Here is a 26502-nt window from a genome sequence, read left to right as displayed (position 1 = left end):
ATTGGTGAGCATGGAGATAAGGATTAACATCACAATGGTGGACCAGATGACTGTCATCTCTGTGGGCTCTTCTCAAAGGGCCACAGAGGAGGGCAGCAGCTCCTCCATCTCGCTGCCAGTCACTGCTACACTCTCTGAGTCCAGAGTGATTTGAGGATTACCCGGCAATGTTGCTGAGCGAACCCTCGAGCGCTGCTCAGGCCCTGCCAGCCAGAGGACAACTGCCAAATTCATCTGCGCCAGCAGGGCAACCAAATCATCAATTTGATCTGATTTGATTTATTGTCACATGTACCGAAGTACAGTGAAAAGTATTTTTCTGCAGCAGAGGGAACGTACATAGTGTGTACACAGCAGGCAAAAGAATAATCAACAGAGAACATTGACAAATAGTACATCGACAAACAGTGATTGGTTACAGTGCGGATCAAAGGGCCAAACAAAGCAAATACATGAGAAAGCAGCATAGGGCGTTGTGAATAGTGTTCTTACAGGGAACAGATCAGTCTGAGGGGGAGTCTTTGAGGAGTCTTGTAGCAGTGGGGAAGAAGCTGATCCCATGTCTGGATGTGCGGGTCTTTAAACTTCTGTACCGTCTGCCTGATGGAAGGGTCTGGAAGAAGGCAATGCCTGGGTGGGAGGGGACTCTGATAATGCTGTCTGCCTTTCTGAGGCAGCGGGAGGTGTATACAGAATCAATGTGGGGGTGGCAAGCTTGTGTGATGCGTTGGGCTGAGTTCACCACACTCTGCAGTTTCTTGCGATCCTGGACCGGGCAGTTGCCATACCAGGCTGTGATGCAGCCGGAAAGGATGCTCTCTATCGCACATCTGTATAAGTTTGTGAGAGTCGATGCAGACATGCCAAATTTCTTTGGCTTCCGTCGGAAGTAGAGACGTTGTTGGGCTTTCTTGACTGTTGCATCAACGTGAGTGGACCAGGACAGACTGTTGGTGATGATGAACCCCAGAAACTTAAAGCTATCGACCATCTTTGGAGCCATTGATGCAGATGGGGGGGTGTCATGCTGCGCTTCCTGAAGTCGATGGTCAGTTCCTTGGTCTTTCCAACATTTAGAAAGAGGTTGTTTTCGGTACACCATGCAACCAAGTGATTTATCTCCCTTCTGTAGTCTGATTTGTCGTTGTTTGCGATACGGCCCACCACAGTCGTATCATCTGCAAACTTATAGATTGAGTTGGAGTTAAATCTTGCCACACAGTCATGTGTGTACAGAGAGTACAGTAGAGGACTGAGCATACATCCTTGCGGGGCTCTGGTGTTGAGGACTATTGTGGAGGATGTGCAGTTGCCTATCTGGACAGATTGCGGTCTGTTGGTGAGGAAGTTGAGGATCCAGCTGCACAGACGAGGGCAACCTGCCTCATTTTCCACTTTCAGCGAGAGGGGGCACCAAGATGTAGCACCCGCAAACAAAAGCTCAAGACACACTAGTCATAAATAGGGGGTTTCATTTCAATTCAAAGAACTGTTAATCCGGATGGATTTGCCTTGATTTGTTTTGTGTGAATTTTCTCACCATAAATCACTTACTGCATTCAGCCTCATCATTGCCTGTTTTTTAAAAAAAATATATTTATTAAAGTTTTTTAACACAATTTTTCTCCCTTACAAACAATAACTCCCACCCCCGTCGTAACAAAAAAAAAAACGAGAAATCGCGCAGAGCAAGATAGATACATGGCAAAATGATATATTTACACAGCTTTGTACACTGGCCCTCTCCCGTACGTGCCAGTTTCCCCAACCCTTCATGTTATCTCTTGCTCATCATCCACCCTCCCAGGCAGTCCCCCCTTTCCCCCACCCACCCACCCCCACCCACCCCCCCCAAGGTTGCTGCTGCTGCTGACCGACCTTCCTCTAACGCTCCGCGAGATAGTCTAGGAACGGTTGCCACCGCCTGTAGAACCGCTGCGCAGACCCTCTCAAAGCGAACTTAATCCTCTCCAACTTTATGGACCCAGCCATATCATTTATCCAGGCTTCCAGGCTGGGGGGCTTCGCCGCCTTCCACATTAGCAAGATCCTTCGCCGAGCTACTAGGGGCGCAAAGGCCAGAATGCCAGCCTCTTTCGCCTCCTGCACTCCCGGTTCGTCCACTACTCCAAATATTGCTAGCCCCCAGCTTGGCTTGACCCGGACTTTCACCACCTGAGATATTGCTCCCGCCACTCCTCTCCAGAACCCCTCCAGTGCCGGGCATGACCAAAACATATGGACATGGTTCGCTGGGCTCCCTGAGCACCTTCCACGTCTGTCCTCTACCCCAAAGAACCTACTCAACCTTGCCCCCGTCAAGTGCGCTCTGTGGACCACCTTAAATTGTATCAGGCTGAGCCTGGCACATGAGGAGGAGGAATTAACCCTACCTAGGGCATCAGCCCACAGACCTTCCTCAATCTCCTCCCCCAGCTCCTCCTCCCATTTACCCCTCAACTCTTCTACCAGCGCTTCCCCCTCTTCTTTCAACTTCTGGTGCATTTCCGACACCTTGCCCTCCCCGGCCCATACACCAGAGATCACCCTATCTTGAACTCCTTGTGCCGGGAGCAACGGGAATTCCCTCACCTGTCACCTCACAAAAGCCCTCACCTGCATATATCTAAAGGCATTTCCCGGGGGTAACTCGAACTTCTCCTCCAGTGCCCCTAGGCTCGCAAACGTCCCATCGATGAACAGGTCCCCCATTCTTCCAATCCCCGCCCGATGCCAGCTCTGGAACCCCCTGTCCATCTTCCCCAGGGCAAACCGGTGGTTACCCCTGATCGGGGACCACACCGATGCTCCCATTGCACCCCGGTGCTGTCTCCACTGGCCCCAGATCCTTAGCGTTGCCGCCACCACCGGGCTCGTGGTATACTTTGTCGGCGAGAGCGGCAGCGGTGCCATCACCAACGCCCCCAGGCTCGTTCCTTTACAGGACGCCATCTCCATCCTCTTCCATGCCGCCCCCTCTCCCTCCATAACCCACTTGCAGATCATCGCCACATTTGCTGCCCAGTAGTAGCTCCCCAGGTTTGGCAGCGCCAACCCTCCTCGGTCCCTACTGCGTTCCAGGAACCCTCTCCTTACTCTCGGGGTCTTATTCGCCCACACAAACCCCATAATACTCCTGCCTACTCTCTTAAAAAAGGCCTTAGTGATCACGATGGGAAGGCACTGAAACACAAACAGAAACCTCGGAAGGACCACCATTTTGACCGACTGCACTCTACCCGCCAGCGAGAGCGGTAACATGTCTCATCTTTTGAAATCCTCCTCCATTTGCTCCATCAACCTCGTCAGATTCAGTTTATGTAGGGTCCCCCAACTCCTGGCTATCTGGATCCCCAGATACCGAAAGCTCCCCTCCGCCCTCCTCAGCGGTAGGTCCCCTATCCCTCTTTCTTGGTCCCCCGCCTGTAATACAAAGAGCTCACTCTTCCCTACATTGAGCTTATAGCCCGAAAACTCCCCAAACTCCCTTAGAGTCTGCATGACCTCCACCATCCCCTCCATTGGATCCGCCACGTACAGCAACAGGTCATCCGCATATAGCGACACCCGATGCTCTTCTCCCCCTCGGACCACCCCCCTCCATTTATTAGACTCCCTCAATGACATGGCCAATGGTTCAATCGCCAATGCAAACAACAGGGGGGACAGGGGGTACCCCTGCCTCGTCCCTCGGTACAGTCGAAAGTACTCCGACCTCCGCCAGTTCGTCACTACACTCGCCATCGGGGCTCTGTAAAGGAGCTTAACCCAATTGATAAACCCTACCCCGAACCCAAACCTATGCAGCACTTCCCAGAGGTACTCCCACTCTACTCGGTCAAAGGCTTCTCCGCGTCCATAGCTGCCACTATCTCCGCCTCTCCCTCCTCCGATGGCATCATTATCACATTTAAGAGCCGCCGCACATTGGTGTTTAGTTGCCTGCCCTTTACAAATCCCGTCTGGTCCTCGTGGATTACCCCCGGGACACAGTCCTCGATCCTCGTGGCCAGCACCTTTGCCAGCAACTTTGCATCCACATTGAGGAGCAAGATCGGCCTGTACGATCCACATTGCAGTGGGTCCTTGTCCCTCTTTAGGATCAAAGAAATTGTCGCTTCTGACATTGTCAGGGGCAGGGTCCCCTCCTCTTTTGCCTCATTAAAGGTCCTCACCAGTAGCGGGGCCAACAGGTCTGCGTACTTCCTGTAGAACTCCACCGGGAATCCGTCCGGTCCCGGGGCCTTCCCCGCCTGCATGCTCCCCAAACCCTTGCTCAGCTCCTCCAACCCAATTGGTGCCCCCAAACCAGCCACCTCTTGCTCCTCCACCCTCGGGAATCTCAGCTGATTTAGGAATCGACTCATCCCCGCTTCCCCCGCTGGGGGCTGGGATCTGTACAGCTCTTCATAAAAGGCCTTGAATACCTCGTTTATTTTCGTCGCACTCCGAACCATGGCTCCCCTTCCATCTTTGACTCCCCCTATTTCCCTCGCTGCCATCCTCTTACGAGCTGGTGTGCCAGCATCCGACTAGCCTTTTCCCCATACTCGTAGGTCACCCCTGCGCTTTCCTCCACTGTGCCTCCGCCTTCCCTGTGGTCAACAGGTCAAACTCCATCTGGAGCCGTCGTCTTTCCCCAAGTAATCTTTCTTCTGGGGCCTCTGCGTATCTCCTGTCCACTCTCAAAATCTCCCCCACTAACCTCTCCCTTTCCATACCCTCTGTCTTCTCCCTATGAGCCCTAATGGAAATTAGCTCTCCCCTGATCACCGCCTTCAACGCCTCCCATACCACCCCCACCTGCACCTCCCCGTTGTCGTTGGCCTCCAAGTACCTTTCGATACACCCCCTCACCTTCCCACACACCACCTCGTCTGCCAGCAGTCCCACATCCAGCCGCCACAACGGGCGTTGGTCCCTCTCCTCTCCCAGCTCCAGTTCCACCCAGTGCGGGGCATGGTCCGAAACGGCTATAGCCGAATACTCCGTCCCCTCCACCCTCGGGGTGAGCGCCCTACCCAGAACAAAGAAATCTATCCGGGAGTAGGCTTTGTGTACATGGGAGAAAAAAGAAAATTCCCTGGCCTGCGGCCTTGCAAACAGCCATGGGTCCACTCCCCCCATCTGATCCATAAACCCCCTAAGTACCTTGGCCGCCGCCGGCCTCTTTCCAGTCCTTGATTTGGAGCGGTCCAGTGCTGGATCCAACACTGTATTGAAGTCCCCTCCCATTATCAGGCCTCCTATCTCCAGGTCCGGAATGCGCCCCAACATGTGCTTCATGAATCCTGCATCATCCCAGTTCGGGGCGTATACGTTTACCAACACCACCTACGTCCCTTGCAGCCTACCGCTCACCATTACATATCGCCCTCCATTTGCTGCTACAATAGTCTTGGCCTCAAATGACACCCGCTTTCCCACCAATATTGCCACCCCTCTATTCTTCGCGTCCAGTCCCGAGTGGAATACCTGTCCTACCCATCCCTTTCTTAACCTGACCTGGTCCGCCACCTTCAGATGTGTCTCTTGGAGCATGGCCACGTCCGCCTACAGTCCCTTTAAGTGCGCGAACACTCGAGCCCTCTTCACCGGCCCATTCAGGCCCCTCACATTCCACATTATCAGCCGGATTGGAGGGGCTCTCACCCCCAACCCCAACGCCCCGCCGACTAGTCATCTCCTTTTTTGGGCCAGTCCCGTGTCCACGCCTCCCTCACCCTCCAGTCCCCCAGAGGGGGAACCTCCGTCCCAACCACCTCTTCTGTGTCCCATTCCCTTTCGACCAGTGCAGCAGCAACCCTTTTCCCCCCCTCCCTTCCCCCCCTCCCCCCGCTAGACCCCTGTCTAGATTTTTTGCTCCCCCCATGTCACTCCCGTAAGTCAGCTGACGCCTGCTGACCCCGGCTTCCCCCGCCGTCCCATTGACCTCCCCGCGTGGGAGTCTCCCAATCCATATGCATTCCTTCATTCCCCTTCCCGCCTTTTTTCCTGCGCGCGGGAAAAAACCCGGTGTTTTCCAAAGCCCGCTCCGCCCCCTCTGGCGCAGCTCCTGTCGCGGCCTTGTCTCTCTCCCCCAGCCCATGTAACATTTCCTGCGTATAATTGACCCTTTATATACAACAACCATCACACATCAAACCCCAAAACATCCCCCCCACCCTCACAAACCCTCAGTTAGAGTCCAACTTTTCGGCTTGTACAAAGGTCCACGCCTCCTCTGGCGTTTCAAAGTAATAGTGTTGGCCCTTGTGTGTGACCCACAGTCGCGCTGGCTGCAGCATTCCGAATTTCACTTCTTTCCGGTACAACGCCGCTTTGGCCTGGTTGAAACCCGCTCTCCACTTTGCAACCTCAGTGCTCCAGTCCGGGTATATTCGGATCTCTGCATTGTCCCACTTACTGCTCCGCTCCTTCTTGGCCCATCTCAGAACCCACTCTCTGTCCGTGAACCGGTGGAACCTCACCACCATCGCCCTTGGCGGCTCATTTGCCTGGGGCTTTTTCGCCAGCACCCGATGTGCCCCGTCCAACTCCAGCGGCCTCGAAGGGGCCTTCGTGCCCATCATCGTCTCGAGCATCGTGCTCACGTATGCCCCGGCATCAGCCCCCTCCACTCCCTCAGGGAGACCCAGGATTTGCAGATTCTTTCTCCTCGACCTGTTCTCCAGGTCTTCGAGTCTTCCCGCCCACCTCTTGTGTAGCGCCTCGTTCTGCTCCACTCTCACCGCCAGGCCCACGAGCTCGTCCTCGTTCTGACTGACTCTTTTCTGTACCTCCTGAATCTTAGCTTCGTGGGCCTTCTGCGTGAGCCCAAGTCCTTCAATTGCCGAAAGCATAGGCGCCAACATCTCTTTGCGCATCTCCTCGCGCTGCTCCTCGAAGCAGCGCTTGCTGAACTCCTGCAGCTCCCCTTTGTCCCTGGCCGCCGCCATTTTGTTTTCTTCCCTCGCTTCTCCCGTTGCTCCAGTGCCGCTCCTTTGGCCGTTACACTTCTGGTCCGTTTCATAGAAGTTGGCAGTGTTTGCTTCACCAGTCTGCCCCAAAAAGTCTATGGAAACTCCTGAAAAAGGTCTGAGAGTCGGTACCAGACGGGAGCTGCCGAATGCGTGACCTGCTCCTCCATGGCCGCCACCAGAAGCCTCGTCCCCGCCTCTTCAGTGACCTTGGTAGATCCTTTCACAGTTGTTCCCTCTGCTGCTAGAATTCACCTTTGATAGAGTCAAGTCAGATTGCAGCTTTAAGCTTGCCCTTCCCCCGCCTGCATGCTGGAAGAGGCCTCTGTCTATTGCTGCAGATCAAGCCAAATCCTTCACTGTTTCTGCCGGGTCTGGCAGCCAAAAGACACAACATTCCTGGGGGACACCGTCAGGGGAATGCTGCAGTCTTCTTCCCACACCGGGAAATGTCAAACAAATGCTGTGGGGGCCCTGTAAAAGAGCCCAAAAGTCCGTTCCAAGCGGGAGCTGCCGATTATGCGACCTAGCTCTGCATAGCCGCACCCGGAAGTCTCATCATTGCCTGTTGAGAGAAGTCTGGGGTGTCAAACTTTATTTGGATGAGAATGGTCTCATGGAATGGCTGAATCTTATATGTTTGAGATTGAGGTAGTGCCCAATGAGTATGCAAGAAGGCAGGAATGCCATCCTAGCTGAAGAACTGTTGAATCAGGGAGTGCCTGCCCCCCCGCAAAAGGTTCCTGATTGCAATCACTTCACCAGTGTCCCCACCTGAGGCAGGTACTGCAGGGTGCCCCTGAATCGGTTGAATGCTTTGATGGGGCCTTGACTGACATCTTTGTATCCTCATTGGCTACCGGTGAGATCACAGAGGACTAGTGTTGTGAATGTATAATTACTGATAATTCACCAGTGCACTGTGTTATGTTATTAACCCTGTGGGCTCTACCTATGGGCCATTGTGTGGCTTCACCCACAGGGGATATATTGGGGCATGTACGGACTCTGCCCATGGATCCACCCCCTTTACAGGAAGTATAAGAGTTGTCGACCTGTGGGGCCGCCTTCAGTGTTGTACGGTCTCAGGCAGGCTCAGTTCTAAGCTGATTAAAACCACGGTTTACTACTCCACGCATCTTCGAGTGGATTGATGGTTGCATCAACTAGAGAATAGCTAATGTGGTACCCCTGTCTGAGAAAGGTAGCAGGGATAATCCTGGAAAATATAGGCCAGTGAGCCTCACGTCGGTAGTAGGTAAATTATTGGAGAGAATCCTCAGGGACAGGATTGATACCCATTTGGAAACAAATAGACAGCATGGTTTTGTGAAGGGGAGGTCGTGCCTCACTAACTTGATCGTGTTTTTTGAAGAAGTGACAAAGATGATTGATGAGGGGAGGGCGATGGATGTTGGTTACATGGACTTCAGTAAAGCCTTTGACAAGGAGCCTCATGACAGACTGTATAAAAGGTGAAATCACACGGGATCAGAGATGAGGTGGTAAGATGGATACAGAACAGGCTTGGTCCCAGAAGGCAAAGGGTAGCAGTAGAAGGATGTTTTTATGAATGAAAGATTGTGACTAGCGGTGTTCCCCAGGGATCGGTGCTGGGTCCTCTGTTGTTTGTAGGATACATAAACGATGCTGGTCTGATTTGTAAGTTTGCGGATGACACCAAGATTGGTGGAGTGGCAGATAGTGTTGAATATTGTCAGAGTATACAGAAGGACATAGATTGGTTGGAGACTTGGGCAGAGAAATGGCAAATGGAGTTTAATCCAGAGAAGTGTGAGGTATTACATTTTGGTAGGTGTAACATAGAGGGGAAATGTACTGTAAATGGCAAAACTCTTGGGAATATAGAAAGTCAGAGAGATCTGGGCGTGCAGGTCCACAGATCTTTGAAGGTGGCAACACAAGTGGACAAGGTAGTCAAGAAAGAATATGGAATGCTTGCCTTCATTGGACGGGGCATCGAGTATAAAAACTGGCCAGTCATGCTGCAGTTGTATAGAACCTTGGTAAGGCGGCACTTGGAATATTGTGCACAATTCAGGTCGCCACACTCCCAGGAGGATGTGGAGGCTTTGGAAAGGGTGCAGAGGAGGTTTATCAGGATGTTGCCTGGTCTGGAGGGTGGTAGCTATGCTGAGAGGCTGAATAGACTCGGACTATTTTCATTAGAAAGACAGAGGTTGAGGGGTGTCCTGATAGAGGTCTACAAGATTATGAGGGGATTGGATAGAGTGGATGGGCAGGCACTCTTTCCCAGGATGGAGGGGTCAGTCACCAGGGGGCATAGGTGTAAGGTCTTTGGGGCAAAGTTTAGAGGAGATGTGCATGGCAGGTTTTTTAAACAGAGGGTGGTGAATGACTGGAACGTGTTGCTCGGGGAGGTTGTGGAAGCAGATACATTAATGGCGCTCAAAAGGCATCTTGACAAATACATGGATAAGATGGGTATAGAGGGATACGGCACAAGGAAGTACTGAGGGGTTTGGCCAAGGTAGGATGACCGGTGCAGGCTTGGGGGGCCGAAGGGCCTCTTCCTGTGCTGTATTGTTCTTTGTTCATTGAGGCACCAGAACCTCCAGCAGCCCAATGGTCCTCTCTGCCACCTCATTTGTTGGCACATGGCAGTGGTTGTGTCTTTTGTCAGTGTCCGTTTTTATGCATCTGACAGGTGTCAGCAGCCACCTTTTCTTTTAAAAAAAAAATTTCTTCTAAATTTAGAGTACCCAATTACTTTTTCTCCAATTAAGGGGCAATTTAGCATGGCCAATTCACCTAACCTGCACATCTTTGGGTTGTGAGGGTGAAACCCACACAGACACGGGAGAATGTGCAAACTCCACACGGACAGTGACCAGGGCCGGGATTGGAACCAGGTCCTCAGTGCCGCAGTCCCAGTGCTAACCACTGCGCCACATGCTGCCCAAGCAGCTACCTTTTCAATGGGTAACCTTTGTCGCCAATCAACTAGCTGTCAAGGCAAGGTGGATTAGCGAAGAAACTGGGCGCCTGTGAATGGCGAAGAATGGCTGAAGTGTGTAAACTGCACCAAATTCTTGCACACACATGCCGTATGTGAGCACATACAGTCTGAACATTCATAAAGTGAAAACCCTTCCTGTTAACAAAGACACCCAGCTGGCTAGCTATCGCCTTGATGGACACTTGGGTGCAATCAATGATACCCTGGATAAAGGAGGAAACCTGAAATGGTGTTGAATCCTCTCGCTTGCTCACCCTGGGTAAACTGGTCCTTCCTGAAATGAATGAATCTTCTCACATGCCTAAACAGGAAGTCAGTGACCAACCTGATACAGCTGTGTGCTGCTGACTGGGAGACTCCACACATATAACCCGCAGTACCTTCTGAAGCATTAAAGTTAGTGCCACAGTGGTCTTCAGAGCCACGGGCATTGGAGTTCACCCACACAATTGGGTGACAGAAGCACGTCATAGTTTCCTTTAAAAGACAGAGCTTCCTGCGGCACTGGATCTTTGTCATGTCAAGGTAGTTTGATCCCAGTCTGTGCACCTTGGTATCAGGGTAGTGGCATCTTTTACGGGGTCTCCTTCTCCTCTCTGTTGGTTTTGATCATCCTGTGCCTACACCTCTGCCCGAGAGGGATGCCTGTGCCCACCATGCCTCCTCACTCTTTGTTTCCTCTCCTCTTCAGAGGAGGAGGTGTTCATTGCCAAGTGGACAATACTCACCTGCAAGTTCAAAAATGGGGCTCAGCCACGCGCAAAGGGTAAGAGAGGGATCCAAACCTCCAATACCAGAGGACAAAAATATCTTGTGAGCTTCAAACTGTGATGAACCCAACACAGAAAACAGTCCATCAACACTCAAAAACATGACCTCACCTCACTCCAGTCACACATGGAAAGCACACGTTAGCTCCTTGGCATAATTACAAAATTGCAAGGATGGAAAGATTGTCTACTGAGGACATATATTTTAAAGTACTTTCTATACCTGTTCGTTCACGACAAGGATCAAGGTCTGATAGTTCAGTGTCATGTTCAGAAAGACCTTCATTATCTGAAATATGCATCAGAATTTGTGTAATTAGCATCTGGTGAGATATAAAAGATAATTCTGCCTTCTTTCAATTTCTGTTCAGTTTTTTAATCTATTTCAGCCAAGGCTATTAAGGTTACTTGCACTAATTGGCATAAGTAATGCGATAGACCTTCCAACTTGCCCCTCAAGCATAAACCTAGCTATACAGATTTGTTGCCTCGTGTACAAATGAAAAAATCATCCAAGTTGAAAAACTGATTCATTTTTCTTACAATAGTTATCCCATCCTCAACACCAGTTTCATGTGAAAATCTACTAAGATGTTCCAAAAATATTTTCCAATTGTTTGCAAAAAGATTGGATTGCACCTGAATATTTGTGAAAAATTGGATGAGTGCAGGCTATTTAGGTGGGTGGGTGCATTCCAGCTGCAGTCACTGCCTCCCAGTGGCACTTCCAAACAATGAAGTATTGCTGTTTTTTGATTGCAGCTCTTGGTGTGCAGGACCTCAGCTCACAGAGTCTCAGAGATTGCGGGGAAGGCCCACCACTGTCCTGTTAGACATATACCAAAACGTGGTGATGAACTCCATCATCCAGACATTGGTGATACCTCCTTCACCTACACTATATTGGGCAAAATGTATTGATGATGTGGGTAAATACCAAAGCAATCTTTACATCTCCAGTCACAGATCTAAAACACAGTGTCTCCTTGGCATAATATCATTGGCAAAAATAGAAAGATTGACTCATGACATATATTTTAGGATATTTTATATACCTTCTCGTTCACGACAAGGATCAAGATCTGATAGTTTCGTTCCACGTTTAGAAAGACCTTCCTTATCTGAAACACGCAATAAAATTTGTGTATTTAGCAGCTAATGTGATATAAAAAATAACTCTTCCTTCTTTTCCTTCATGTGGAGATGCCGGCGTTGGACTGGGGTGAGCACAGTAAGAAGTTTTACAACACCAGGTTAAAGTCCAACAGGTTTGTTTCGATGTCACTAGCTTTCGGAGCGCTGCTCCTTCCTCAGGTGAATGAAGAGGTATGTTTCAGAAACATATATATAGACAGATTCAAAGATGCTAGACAATGCTTGGAATGCGAGCATTAGCAGGTGATTAAATCTTTACAGATCCAGAGATGTGGGTAACCATCTCAAGGAGCGTAACAGACATCTACAGACGTTGAAAGATGCCCTCGTACGAACGGGATATGGCGCTTGACTCATCGATCGACAGTTCCAACGCGCCACAGCAAAAAACCGCACCGACCTCCTCAGAAGACAAACATGGGACACAACCGACAGAATACCCTTCGTCGTCCAGTACTTTCCCGGAGCGGAGAAACTACGACATCTTCTTCACAGCCTTCAACACGTCATCGATGAAGATGAACATCTTGCCAAGGTCATCCCCACACCCCCACTACTTGCCTTCAAGCAACCGCGCAACCTCAAACAAACCATTGTTTGCAGCAAACTACTCAGCCTTCAGAACAGTGACCATGACACCACACAACCCTGCCATGGCAATCTCTGCAAGACGTGCCAGATCATCGACATGGATACCACCATTACACGTGAGAACACCACCCACCAGGTACGCGGTACATACTCGTGCAACTCAGCCAACGTTGTCTACCTCATACGCTGCAGGAAAGGATGTCCCGAAGCGTGGTACATTGGCGAGACCATGCAGACGCTGTGACAACGAATGAACGGACATTGTGCGACAATCACCAGGCAGGAATGTTCCCTTCCAGTCGGGGAACACTTCAGCAGTCAAGGGCATTCAGCCTCTGATCTCCGGGTAAACGTTCTCCAAGGCGGCCTTCAGGACGCGCGACAACGCAGAATCGCCGAGCAGAAGCTTATAGCCAAGTTCCGCACACATGAGTGCGGCCTCAACCGGGACCTGGGATTCATGTCGCATTACATTCATGCCCCAACATCTGGCCTGCGAAATCCTATCAACTGTCCTGGCTTGACACAATTCACACCTCTTTAACCTGGGGTTACCCCATCTCTGGATCTGTAAAGATTTAATCACCTGCTAATGCTCCATTCCAAGCATTGTCTAGCATCTTTGAATCTGTCTATATATATGTTTCTGGAACATACCTCTTCATTCACCTGAGGAAGGAGCAGCGCTCCGAAAGCTAGTGACATTGAAACAAACCTGTTGGACTTTAACCTGGTGTTGGAAAACTTCTTACTGTTCTTTTCCTTCAGCTTCTTAATCCACTTCAGCCAAAACTATTCTAGGTACTTGCACTAATTGGCATGAATAATGGGATAGATCGTCCAACTTGCCCCTCAGGCACAAAAGTGGCTATTGTGGTGACCCTAGCTTTAAGGCCGATTAAATTGGATATGCTAAATTGAAGAATTGGGCATTTTAAAATTATACTACAGTCAAACCTCAGACAGGCTGTTGGAATTTGACCAAAGTCAAATACACAAGCAACACACAAACTGCCAGAACATGTCTGGACCCGCCTCCCTAATCACCCTTCAAGGAGATCATTGCACCCTATTGATATGCACAGGTCTACTGATCTTGGGTACCTCGAGTATTTTGTGGGTAATATAAGGGTTAATTGTGTTAATAAATATTGTTGAATTTTGAACTTGTGTTTGTGGTTTGTTTCCTCGTAGATACAGACACCCGAGGTAACTTTAAGTAAGTAAACTGGTCGAAAGTACCTGTGGTTTTACAGGTATAACATTATACAGATCTGATGCTTGGTCTATTAATGTCAAAATTATCCAAAATTAAAAAGTGATTTTTTTTTCTTACAGTAGTTATCTCATCCACATTACCAAAGTCTATTCAAAAGTTACAAAAAAATATTTTCCAATCGTTTGCAACTGGATTGCAACTGAATATTTGTGAGAAATTGGATGAATGCAAGCTATTTAGATGGTGTGGGCTGCACGGTGGCACAGTGGATAGCACTGCCACCTCACAGCTCCTGGGTACTGGGTTCATTTCTGGCCTCGGGTGACTGTGTGGAGTTTGCACTTTCTCCCTTTGTCTGCATGGGTTTCCTCCAGGTGCTCCAGTTTCTTTCCACAGTCCAAAGATGTGCAGGTTAAGTGGATTGGCCAAACTAATTTTCCCCTTGGTGTCCAAAAGGTGAGGTGGGGTTACTGGGTTATGGGGATAGGGTGGAGGCATGGGTTTAGGTGGGTGCAGACTCGATGGGCTGAATGGCCTCCTTCTACACTTTAAATTCTATGATTACCGGCTGCAGTAACTGCTTCCCCAGTGGCACTACCAAGCAATGGAGTGTTGCTAGCCTTTCATTGGCCTCTGCATGTGCAGGACATCAGCCCATAGAGTTTTTGATTTTGGGGAAGGCCCACCACTACCCTACTAAGTGGATGATTGGCACTTAATTCTGTAGGTATACCCAAAAAGAGATGACATGCAGCTTTCGCAGGTGAATACCAGATCAAGGTCACACAAGGTATAGATGATTTACATCTTTACATCTCCAGTCATACATCTAAAGCACACATCGGCAAAAATGGAAAGATTGTCTGCTGGTGACATAAATTTTAAAGCATTTCATATACCTTTTTGTCCACGGCACGGTTCAAGATCTGACGATTCTGATCCACGTTTAGAAGAACCTCGTTTACCTGAAATATGCATCAAAATTTGTGTATTTAGCACCTGGTGAGGTATAAAAGATAACTCCTCCTTATTTTCTTTAATTTATGTTCAGTTTCTTAATCTACTTCAACCAAGGCTATTATTGTTATTTGCACTAATTGGCAGGAATATCAGGATAGATCTTCAAATTTGCCTCTCAGCCATAAAACTAGCTATACAGATCTGTTGCTTGGTGTACAAATGACAAAATCATCCAAAATGAAAAACTGATTTTTTTTCTTCCAACTGACATCTCATCCACATTGCCAGTTTTATGTGAAAACATACGAAAATGTTAAAAAAAATATTTTCCAACCCTTTGCAGAAAGACTGGATTGCACCTGAATATTTGTGGGGAATTGGATGAGCGCAGGCTATTTAGGTTATTGGGTGCTTTGTCGACTGCAGTTACTGCCTCCCCAGGGGCACTACCAAGCAATTAAGTGTTGTTGGCCTCTGATTGGCCCGCAGCTCTTGGAGTGCAGGTTGTCAGCCCATAGAGTCCTTGGTTGCAGGGAAGTCCCATCACTGCTCTGTTAAGTGCTTACTTGACAATTAATTATGGAGGCACATGCCAAAAAAAGCTGACGAGTAGTGTGATAATCCTCAGGAGGACCACGGGGGATTGCTGATTAATCTCTCCCTGGTCTTCGTAGAATACGAGTTCCTGTGGTGAGCGGGCAGAGTCCCGTCCAGCTAGAGCTCATTAGCGGGACCTTTAAATGTAGCTCCCAGACTGGGAGTTCCCGATAGTCCTGGGCTGGAATGTTTGCTTTGTGTGCCGTGCAGTGGCTTTATTTTCAGTTAAAACATTTTTAAAATCTGTTCATGGGACATGGGTGTAGCAGGCTGTGCCACCATTTATTACCCATCCCTAATTGCCCTTGAGGGGGCAGTTAAGAGTCAACCACATTGCTGTGGGCCTGGAATCACATGTAGACCAGACGAGGTAAGGCCGGCAGATTTCCTTCCATAAAGGACATTAGTGAACCAGATGGGTTTTTATGGCAATCGACAATGGGTTCATGGTTATCATAAGACTTTTAATTCCAGATATTTTTTTTTTGAATTCAAACTTCATCAGATGCAGTGACGGGATTTGAACCTGGGTCCCCAGAAAATTACTCTCGGTCTCTGGTTAACTAATCCAGTGACAGTACCACTGTGCTTGGGTGGTGCAGTGGTTAGCACTGCTTCCTACGATGCTGAGAACCCGGGTTTGATCTCAGCCCCGGGCTTGATCCCAGCCCTGAGTTTGCAAATTCTCCCCATGTCTGCGTGGGTTTCACCCCCACAACTCAAAAGATGTGCAGGGTAGGTGGATTGGCCACACTAAATTGCCCCTTAATTGGAAAAAAATTATTGGGCACTCTAAATTTATTTTAAAAAGACAATACCACTGCCCCACCGCCTGCCCAGTTTGGCCTTTAACTCCGCGCCTCCTGGATCAAGGACAGAATTCTGAGCAGCCTTTTTGAAACTCTCCGACGACAACTCTGGGAAGAAACAAAGCAATAAGAAAAACCCGGTAATGCCTTTGTTTGGGGGGATTGAGTCTTATGTTGCAGACGTGGAGAACTGGCCCATGTATGCCGAATGCATACGCCACTTTCTCCGTGCCAATGATATAGTAGGGAATGCCAGACATAAAGTAATCTTTTTGACAGCATGCAGGGCCATGACGTCCAGCATTATTAAGAGTTTAACTTGTCCTGCAGCTCCTTACACTAAAACGTTCAATGAACTTGTGGATCTAGAAATGAACCATTGCAACCCAAAGCAATCCATAATCCTCCAGCATTACCGATTCAACGTGGCTGGGAGGACCCCTGGGGAGCCCTGACAGAATTCCTGGCTAGATTAAGGAAGCTGGCTGAATACTTCGAGTTTGGCCCATCCCTAACGGTAGCATAGTGGTTCGCACAATTGCTTCACAGCTCCAGGGTTCCAGGTTCGATTCTCGGCTTGGGTCACTGTCTGTGCGGAGTCTGCACGTTCTCCCCGTGTGTGCGTGGGTTTCCTCCGGGTGCTCCGGTTTCCTCCCACAGTCCAAAGATGTGCAGGTTAGGTGGTTTGGCTGTGCTAAATTGCCCTTAGTGTCCAAAATTGCCCTTAGTGTTGGGTGGGGTTACTGGGTTATGGGGATAGGGTGGGGGTGTGGGCTTGGGTAGTGTGCTCTTTCCAAGAGCCAGTGCAGACTCGATGGGCCGAATGGCCTCCTTCTGCACTGTAAATTCTATGATTCTAATTCTCTGATTCTAACCAAGATGCTACGCGACTAAATCGTGTGAGGGGTCAATAATGCTGCGATACAAAACAAAGTTTTGGCAATACCCACCATCAAAAGGGCTATAGAATTTTCTCCAGCCTTGGAGAGCACTGAGAAAGGGGCCCAAGAACTCAAAGGGCTGATTGTTAGTAGTGTTCTCAGGCTATGAGGGGGGGGGGACCCACAAATCCAGCATTCCCAGCCAAGGCACTCACCACCAATTCAACCTTCAGCCAGGACATTCTGGCATCTCAGAAGATGGCAGGAGAACCCTAGAAATAACAAGGATGTGAGTCGCGAGGCTGCTGTAAGTGTGGCCAAAGGACACTACCCAGGCAAAGCTGCCGGAATGTTTCAGGGAACTGTCAGTCCAATACGCTTTACTTACCAAAATAGAGACTGATCTTGAGTGATTAGAGAGCCGAAGGATTATATGGCCAGTGCAGTTCACAGAATGGGCTGCACAAGTAGTCCCCGCCTCAAGCCCAACAAGTCGGTCCACCTTTGCAGGGACTATAAACTAACAGTTAATAAAGCTTCAAATTTAGATTGGTACCCCATGCCATACGTAGAAGACCTATATGCCAAACTGGCAGGGGGGTCAAACCTTCACCAAACTAGATATGAGCCATGTATACCTCCAGCTAGAGGTAGACGAATCATCAAGGAAACGCGTGACAATTAACACCCATTAGGGTTTATAGAAATACACACGCCTGCCCTTCGGAGTCTTGTCGGCATGTGCCATTTTTCAACGTGTGGTGGAGAACATTCTTCAAGGGCTAACTTTATAATAATCAGTATTGTCACAAATAGGCTTACATTAACATTGCAATGAAGTTACTGTGAAAAGCCCCTAATCGCCACATTCCGGCGCCTGTTCGGGCACAGTAGAGGGAGAATTCAGAATGTCCAAATTACCTAACAGCACATCTTTCGGGACTTGTGGGAGGAAACTGGAGCACCTGGAGGAAACCCACGCAGACTCAGGGACAAAGTGCAGACTCCACACAGACAGTCACCCAAGCCAGGAATTGAACCTGGGACCCTGGCGCTATGAAGCAACAATGCTAACCACTGCGCTACCGTGCCGCCATTCTGTGCTCCCGTACCTAAGATGACAGTCCACTTAGATGATGTACTCGTCACAGGAGCCATGGTAAAAGAGCACCTCGCAAACCGAGAGGAGCTTTGATGATTTTCTAATGCAGGTGTACATCTAAAACAAGAAAATTCTGTTCTCCAGTCAGGCAAAGCGATCTGCCTAGAGTGGCAAGTCGATAAAAAAAGGCCTACACCCAATGGAGTATAAATTTAACGTCATCAAAGAGGCACACACCCTTTGAAATACAGCAGAATTAAAACATTTCCAAATCCTCGTAAACGATTATGGGAAATTTATATTTGGCCACTTTATTGTCACCCCTGCACACACTGTTAAAGAAACATCTGATGTGGTCATTGCAAGTGCCGAAGGATGAAGCTTTCGTGAAGGTGAAGCAGCAGTTACTATCATCAAATATCTTGGCTCAATACTGTGATGATATGACTGTGAATAATATTGCATACACTCAGCAATGCGACTTCACACCAGCGGGTGGCATCAGACATCAGTCATGTGACATCCGGCTACTGGCAGTTGGTAGGAAGGCTTACACAAGGACAATCACACATCGGGTAGTTCCAGCACAACCTAGTCTGCATAGCATTCTGTATGTTATCCTTCTACGTGTTGACTAATAAATCATCATTCCAAGTAAGTCATCAGCAGTTCTGTATGAATAATTGCAAGGGCAAGACAACAGAATACAACAGTTACGACCCCAAGAGAGAATTGATATTAACGTAATGCCTCTCCACATGGAATAACGGCAGTCCTTTCCCATTGATGGGACGATGGCACAGAGAAACTTATAGTATAGGCATCCAGAACCTTTGGCGGACCTGGAAAGATGCAATTCTCAAATCGAACAGGAAAGATTGGCTATTATTTTTGAGTGAAGAAATTCCACCCTTATGTCTACGGCTGACATTTCACAATTGTAACAAATTATAAACCCCCGTTGGGAGTTTTAAAAGAGGATAAAGCGATTGCCCCCCATCGTCTCGGCTCGGATCCGGCGTTATTGTTAGAAGCCTATTAATATTCTCTCAAGCACTGCCAATGAACACACATTGCCAACACCCTGAGTCATTCCAATTGCCCACAAGCTTGGCTCCTGTGCCGGCATTGGAAGACGTCGTCATGACCCTGAATTTCCTGAATACCTTGCCAGTATCCGTGAAGCAGATTCTTTTTTTAAAATAAATTTAGTGTACCCAAATAATTTTTTCCAATTAAGGGGCAATTTAGCGTAGCCAATCCACCTAGCCTACACATCTTTGGGTTTGGGGGCGAAAACCCACGCAAACATGGGGAGAATGTGCAAGCTCCACACGGACAGTGACCCAGAGCCGGGATCGAACCTGGGACCTCGGCGCCATGAGGCTGCAGGGCTAACCCACTGCGCCACCGTGCTGCCCCCTCCGTGAAGCAGATTCAAGCGTGGACCCAGAAAGACCCCACACTGGCAAAATTGTATCAAATGACCTGAGTGGTGGAATCCGTGGACAGCACACAGATGACATGAAACACATCCACTAAACGACAAGAGCTGAGTGTTGAAGATGATATCATCCTGTTGGTAGCCCGAGTAATCATTCCCTGCCCAGCTCGGCAGGGAATTTGTGTATTCGATTTGTGTAGAAGATTGTAGTTTAGTCGGGCAGTATGGTCGGCACGGGCTTGGAGGGCCGAAGGGCCTGTTCCTGTGCTGTACATTTCTTTGTTCTTTGTTCTTTGTTCTCGGCGCCCAATCCTGATAGAATTACATGTGACACCCCAGAGTATCCAAGATGAAAATGTTTGACAGGAGCTACGTCAGGTGGCCCGAGCTCATTACAGACATAGAAAATCCGGTGAAGCAGTGCTCCTTGTGCCAGGAGAACCAGAAGCTTCCACCTTCAACCTCTTTCCACCCATGGGAATGGTCAGGAGGACCACGGGTACGAGTGGATGTTGACTTCGCTGGCCTCTTTTGGGGATTGATGTTCCTTATTATGGTTGACGCACACTCTAAATGGTTAGGAGTACACCATATGTCCTTCACGACTTCTCATGCAACAATTGACAATCTCCAGCCACACGTCTGTACCCATGGCATTCCAGGCATCGTCGTATCCAGTAATAGCACCACCTTTGCCTATGGAGAATTTCAGGTAAATCAAACAGCATTAAACATCTGAACAGCGCCCTACCATTCATCGTCTAATGGACTGGCCAAATGGGCAGCTCAAACATTCAAAACCAGAATGAAGAAACAGCCTGCTGGTTTCCTGGGCATGCAAGTGGCCCGGTTCCTCTTTGATTATGGAAACACGCTGCACACAACAGTAGGATTGCACCAGCAGAATTGTTACTGGGACGATGATCGCACACCAGGCTTAGCTTGCTGTTTCCCAACTTTGGGAGGGGGTGGCGGAATCAAAGCAGGACACCTAAAAAAGGAACTAGATACTAGAAGACTCAAAAGGACCTTCAGATCAGGAGATGCCATATTTATGTGGAACTTTGAAGTTAGCTTCCAATGGATCCCAGGAATTGTGTTGGAAAAGACTGGTCCAATTTCTTATAGTCAACATCCCAGGGAAGGCTGTGAAAAATACACCTGTAGCGCCCAAGAAACAGGGAGTGGGATTCTCCGTAATCGGCGCGATGTCCGCCGACCGGCACCAAAAACGGCGCGAATCAGTCCGGCATCGCGCCGCCCCAAAGGTGCGGAATTCTCCACATCTTGAGGGGCCGAGCCCTTACCTTGAGGGGCTAGGCCCGCGCCGGACTGATTTCCGCCCCACCAGCTGGTGGGAAAGGCCTTTGGTGCCCCACCAGCCGGCGCGGAAATGACTTTGCCGGGCGGCGCATGCGCGGGAGTGTCAGCGGCCGCTCACGGCATGGCCGCGCACGCGCAGTGGAGGGGGTCTCTTCCGCCTCCGCCATAGTGGAGACCATGGCGAAAGCGGAAGGAAAAGAGTGCCCCCTCGGTACAGGCCCGCCCGCGGATCGGAGGGCCCCAATCGCGGGCCAGGCCATCGTGGGGGCACCCCCTGGGGCCAGATCGCTCCACGCCCCCCCCCAGGACCCCGGAGCCCGCTCGCGCCGCTGTGTCCAGCCGTCCCAAAGGTGGTTCAATCCACGCCGGCTGGCGTGGGTTGACAGCGGCGGGACTTCGGCCCATCGCGGACCGGAGAATTGCCAGGGGATTCCCGCCGATCGGCACGGCGCGATTCCCGCCCCCACCGAACCACCGGTGACGGAGAATTCGCGACACGGCAGGGGCGGGATCCACGCCGACCCTCGGCGATTCTCCGACCCGGTGGGGGGTTCACGCCCAGGAAACCTACTCCACTGGCGACAATTTCAACAGAAACAATGTCCTTGATGTCCTGTTGCGACTACTACGAGCAAGGGATACAGCCTCTGGAGTCCTGAGAACACGCCCACCCCCCCACCCCCACCCCTCCGGTATCAAGATTTGGGATCCAGAATGGAGATAGATCGGTGGTCAGCACCGAAAATAAATCTCTGTCTGTGGCATTTTAGCACTCAACAAGAAAGTGCGATACCGAGTCTGCTTCACATCCCCCAATTTGGTTGCAACAGCTGCCAATTCGAGGCCTTGCACCAAGTGATGAAAGAGGCCTCATCGCCATGGGGATGTGGTGGATGATTTGGGCTTGAGGGGAGAGGGATGTGATAACCCTCATGAGGACCGCAGGGGATAATTTATTGGTCTCTCCATGGACTTCATAGAATACAAGTTCCCCTGGGGAACAGGCGGAGGCCCACCAGCTGGGGCTTGTATGCCACACCTGTAACTGTCAGGACTAATAGTCCTGGGGTGAGTCTTTTGTTTTGTGTGACATGGTAGCAGCTTTATTTTCAGTTTAAAATAAACCAGCTTGACCTTTCGTTGGAATTATTACACATGACTTTTATAGGCATTCCAGCCAATGGAGAGATGTCATTTACTTGTATTTCATTAGGCAAAATCTATTGAAGGTGCAAGTAAACATCAAAGCAAAGCAAAGCCACACAAGACAAAAATGCTTTACATCTTTATATTCCAGTCGCACATCTAAAGCATATATTGCCTCCTTGGCATATTACACTGGCAAAAATAGAAAGATTGTCGACTGATGACATATATTTTAAAGCATTTTATATACCTTTTCGTTCCCGACAAGGATCAACATCTGATGATTTAGATCCACGTTTAGAAGAACCTCGATCATCTGAAATACACTCAAAATTTGTGTAATTAGCACCTGTGAGGTATAAAAGATAACTCTTTCCTTTTTCTTTCAGTTCTGTTTCTTAATCCACTTTAACCAATGCTATTTAATTACTTACACTAATTGGCAGAATAACAGCAGAGACCAGTACAAACCAGACGGTCTGCACCTGGGCAGGACTGGAACCGATGTCCTGGGGGGGGTGTTTGCGAGAGCTGTTGGGGAGGGTTTAAACTAATGTGGCAGGGGGATGGAATCCGATGTAGGAAGTCGGAGGGAAGTAAAATGGGACCAGAAACAAAACAGCAGTAAGGGAGAAAGTGTAAGGCAGAGAAGCCATAGTCAAAAATCAAAAAGGGCCACAAAAAGGGGCTGGTTTAGCACAGGGCTAAATCGCTGGCTTTGAAAGCAGGCCAGCAGCACGGTTCAATTCCCGTACCAGCCTCCCCAAAAGGCGGCGGAATGTGGCGACTAGGGGCTTTTCACAGTAACTTCATTTGAAGCCTACTTGTGACAATAAGTGATTTTCATTTCATTTCATTTTTTTCAGGACAGGGTACAGTGACTGAGGAGAGTGTGAAAAGGGAGGTGGCCAATGAAGGATTGAGGGTGGCGTACCTAAATGCGCGCAGTATACGGAACAAGGTAAATGAGCTTGTTGCGCACATTGAAATTGGCCGGTTTGATGTTGTGGGCATCACAGAGACGTGGCTGCAAGGGGATCAGGGCTGGGATCAAAAATATCCAAGGATATGTTTCCTATCGAAAGGACAAGCAATGGGCAAAGGGGGCGGAGCTGCATTGTTAGTAAGGAATGAAGTTAAATCGATAGCAAGGAGCGATATAGGATCAGAAGGCATAAAATCTCTGTGGGTAGAGTTGAGGAATCGCAAAGGTAAACAGACCCTGATGGGAGTTATGTACAGGCCCCCGAGCAGTAGTCAGGATGTGGGGCAGAAAATAAATCAGGAGATAGAAAAGGCATGTAAAAAAGGCAATATTACAATAATCATGGGGGACTTCAATATGCAGGTGAACTGGGAAAATCAGGTTGGTAGTGGATCCCAAGAAATGGAATTTGTGGAATGTCTAAGAGATTTTTTTTGGAGCAGCTTGTGACAGAGCCTACCAGGGAACAGGCAATTCTGAATTTGGTGATGTGTAATGCAGCAGACTTGATTAGGGAACTGAAGGTGAAGGAACCCTTAGGAAGCAGTGACCACAATATGATAGAATTTACCCTGCAGTTTAAGAGGGAGAAACTGCAATCAAATGTAACAGTATTACAATTAAATAAGGGTAACTACAAAGACATGAGGGAGGAGCTGGCCAGAGTTGATTGGAGAAGGAGCCTAGCAGGGAAGACAGTGGAACAGCAATGGCAGGAGTTTTTGGGGGTTATTAGGGAGGCACAACAGAAATTCATCCCAAGAAAGAGGAAACATGCTAAGGGGAGGACAAGGCATCCATGGCTGATGAGCGATGTCAAGGACAGCATAAAGGCTAAAGAAAAAGCATATAAAATGGTGAGGATTAGTGGGAAACCAGAGGATTGGAAAGCCTTTAAAAGCAAGCAGAGGAACACTTAAAAAGCAATAAGGGGAGAGAAGACGAAGTACGAGTGGAAGCTAGCTAGTAATATAAGGAAGATAGGAAGAGATTTTTTCAATATATAAAAGGTAAGAGAGAGGCAAAAATAGACATTGGACCACTAGAAAATATGGCTGGGGAAGTAATAATAGGAAACAAAGAAATGGCAGACGAACTGAATAGTTACTTTGCATCAGTCTTCACGGTGGAACTCACCAGTGGGATGCCAGAGCTCCAGGAGAATCAGGGGGCAGAGGTGAGTGCGGCGACCATTACTAAGGGGAAGGTTCTGGGGAAACTGAAAGGTCTGAAGGTGGATAAGTCACCTGGACCGGATGGACTACACCCCAGGGTCCTAAAAGAGATAGCTGAGGAAATTGTGGCTGCATTAGTGGTAATCTTTCAGGAATCACTGGAGGCAGGAAGGTCCCAGAGGACTGGAAGGTGGCTAATATAACACTGTTTGAGAAGGGAGGGAGGCAGAAGACGGGAAATTATAGGCCGGTTAGCCTGACTTTGGTCATTGGCAAGATTTTAGAATCTGTTATTAAAGATGCGATTGCGAAGCACTTGGAAGTGCATGGTAAAATAGGACTGAGTCAGCACGGCTTTGTCAAAGGGCGGTCGTATCTGACAAATCTGTCAGAGTTCTTTGAGGAGGTAACAAGCAAGTTAGACAAAGGAGGATCAGTGGATGTGATTTATTTAGATTTCCAGAAGGCATTTTACAAGATGCCACATAGGAGAGTGTTCAATAAGCTAAAAGCCCATGGTGTTAAGGGTAAGATCCTGGCATGGATAGAGAATTGGCTGACTGGCAGAAGGCAAAGAGCGGGGATAAAGGGGACTTTTTCAGGATGGCAGCCAGTGACTAGTGGTGTGCCTCAGGGGTCGGTGCTGGGGCCAGAACTTTTTACAATATACATTAATGATCTGGAAGAAGGTACTGAAGGCACTGTTGCTAAGTTTGCAGATGATACAAAGATCTGTAGAGGGACAGGAAGTATTGAGGATCAAGGGGGCTGCAGAAGGACTTGGACAAGCTAGGAGAGTGGGCAATGAAGTGACAAATGAAATACAATGTGGAAAAGTGTGAGGTTATGCACTTTGGAAGGAGGAATCTAGGCATAGACTATTTTCTAAAAGGGGAAATGCTTAGGAAAGCAGAAGCACAAAGGGACTTGGGAGTCCTTGTTCACGATTCCCTAATGTTAATGTGCAGGTTCAGTCGGTAGTTAAGAAGGCAAATGCAATGTTAGCATTCATGTCAAGAGGGCTAGAATACAAGACCATGGATGTCTTTCTGAGGCTGTATAAGGCTCTGGTCAGACCACATTTGGAGTATTCTGAGCAGTTTTGGGCCCCATATCTAAGGAAGGATATGCTGGCCTTGGAAAGGGTCCATAGGAGGTTCACATGAATGATCCCTGGAATGAAGAACTTGTCATATGAGGAATGTTTGAGGACTCTGGGTCTGTACTCGTTGGGAGTTTAGAAGGATGAGAGGGGATCTTATTGAAACGTACAAGATACTGCGAGGCCTGGATAGAGTGGACGTGGAGAGGATGTTTCCACTTGTAGGCAAAACTAGATCCACAGGACTCCATCTCAGATTAAAGGGACAATCCTTTAAAACAGAGATGAGGAGGATTTTTTTCAGCCAGAGGGTGGTGAATCTGTGGAACTCTTTGCCGCAGAAGGCTGTGGAGGCTAATTCACTGAGTGTCTTTAAGACAGAGATAGATAGGTTCTTGATTAATAAGGGGATCAGGGGTTATGGGGAGAAGGCAGAAGAATGGGTATGAGAAAATATCAACGATGATTGAATGGCGGAGCAGACTCGATGGGCCAAGTGGCCTAATTCTGCTCCTATATCTTATGGTCTTTCAACTTGCCGCTCAGTCATAAAACTAGCTATACAGATCTGTATTGGTGGAGCAGGTGAACACCAAAGCAAAGCAAGTCCACACAAGACACAGATGATTTACATCTTTATATTCCAGTTGCACATCTAAAGCATATATTGCCTCCTTGGCATATTACATTGGCAAAAAAAAAAGATTGTCGACTAATTACATATATTTTAAAGCATTTTCTATATCTTTTCGTTCACGACAAGGATCAAGATCTGATAATTCAGATCCACGTTTCGAAGAACCTCGATCATTTGAAATACACATCAAAATTTGTGGAATTAGCCCTGGTGAGATATAAAAGATAAGTGTTCCTTCTTTTCTTTCAGTTCTGTTTCTATAATCCACTTCAACCAAACCTATTGTAGTTACTTGTCCAAATTGGCAGAATAACAGCAGAGACCTTCCAACTTGCCCCTCAGCCATAAAACTAGCTATCCAGATCTGTTGCATGGTGTGCAAATGACAAAATCATCCAAAATGAAGAATTGATTCTTTTGTTACAGCATTCACCCCATCCACAACACCACATTTACGGAAACTCTACTCAAATGTTACAAAAAATATTTTCCAACCCTTTGCAAAAAGACTGGATGATTGCACCTGAATATTTGTGAGAAATTGGATGAGTGCAGGCTATTTAGGTGGGTGGGTGCATTACAACTGCACTCACTGCCTCCCAGTGGCACTGCCAAGCAATGAAGTATTGCTGGTTTCAGATTGGCC

The 26502-nt window shown here is 48.5% G+C and overlaps 1 protein-coding gene across 1 annotated transcript in view; it reads right to left on the bottom strand.

Moving 5' to 3' along the window:
• The window catches only part of LOC140414008 (uncharacterized), an 82222-nt gene that overhangs the window by 41129 nt on the left and 14591 nt on the right, over positions 1-26502 (bottom strand). Inside the window, exons 6-9 of the mRNA XM_072500953.1 lie at positions 22208-22306; positions 14595-14660; positions 11786-11851; positions 10954-11019 (exon numbers count right to left, since the gene is read on the bottom strand). Coding sequence (XP_072357054.1) covers positions 10954-11019; positions 11786-11851; positions 14595-14660; positions 22208-22306 — 297 coding nt within the window. The remainder of the gene's footprint in view (positions 1-10953; positions 11020-11785; positions 11852-14594; positions 14661-22207; positions 22307-26502) is intronic.

This window comes from Scyliorhinus torazame, chromosome 1, assembly GCF_047496885.1.
Source record: "Scyliorhinus torazame isolate Kashiwa2021f chromosome 1, sScyTor2.1, whole genome shotgun sequence".
NCBI classification, from domain to species: domain Eukaryota; kingdom Metazoa; phylum Chordata; class Chondrichthyes; order Carcharhiniformes; family Scyliorhinidae; genus Scyliorhinus; species Scyliorhinus torazame.
Note: the sequence above shows the minus strand (reverse complement) of the source record. Positions and strands in the feature narration are given on the sequence as shown.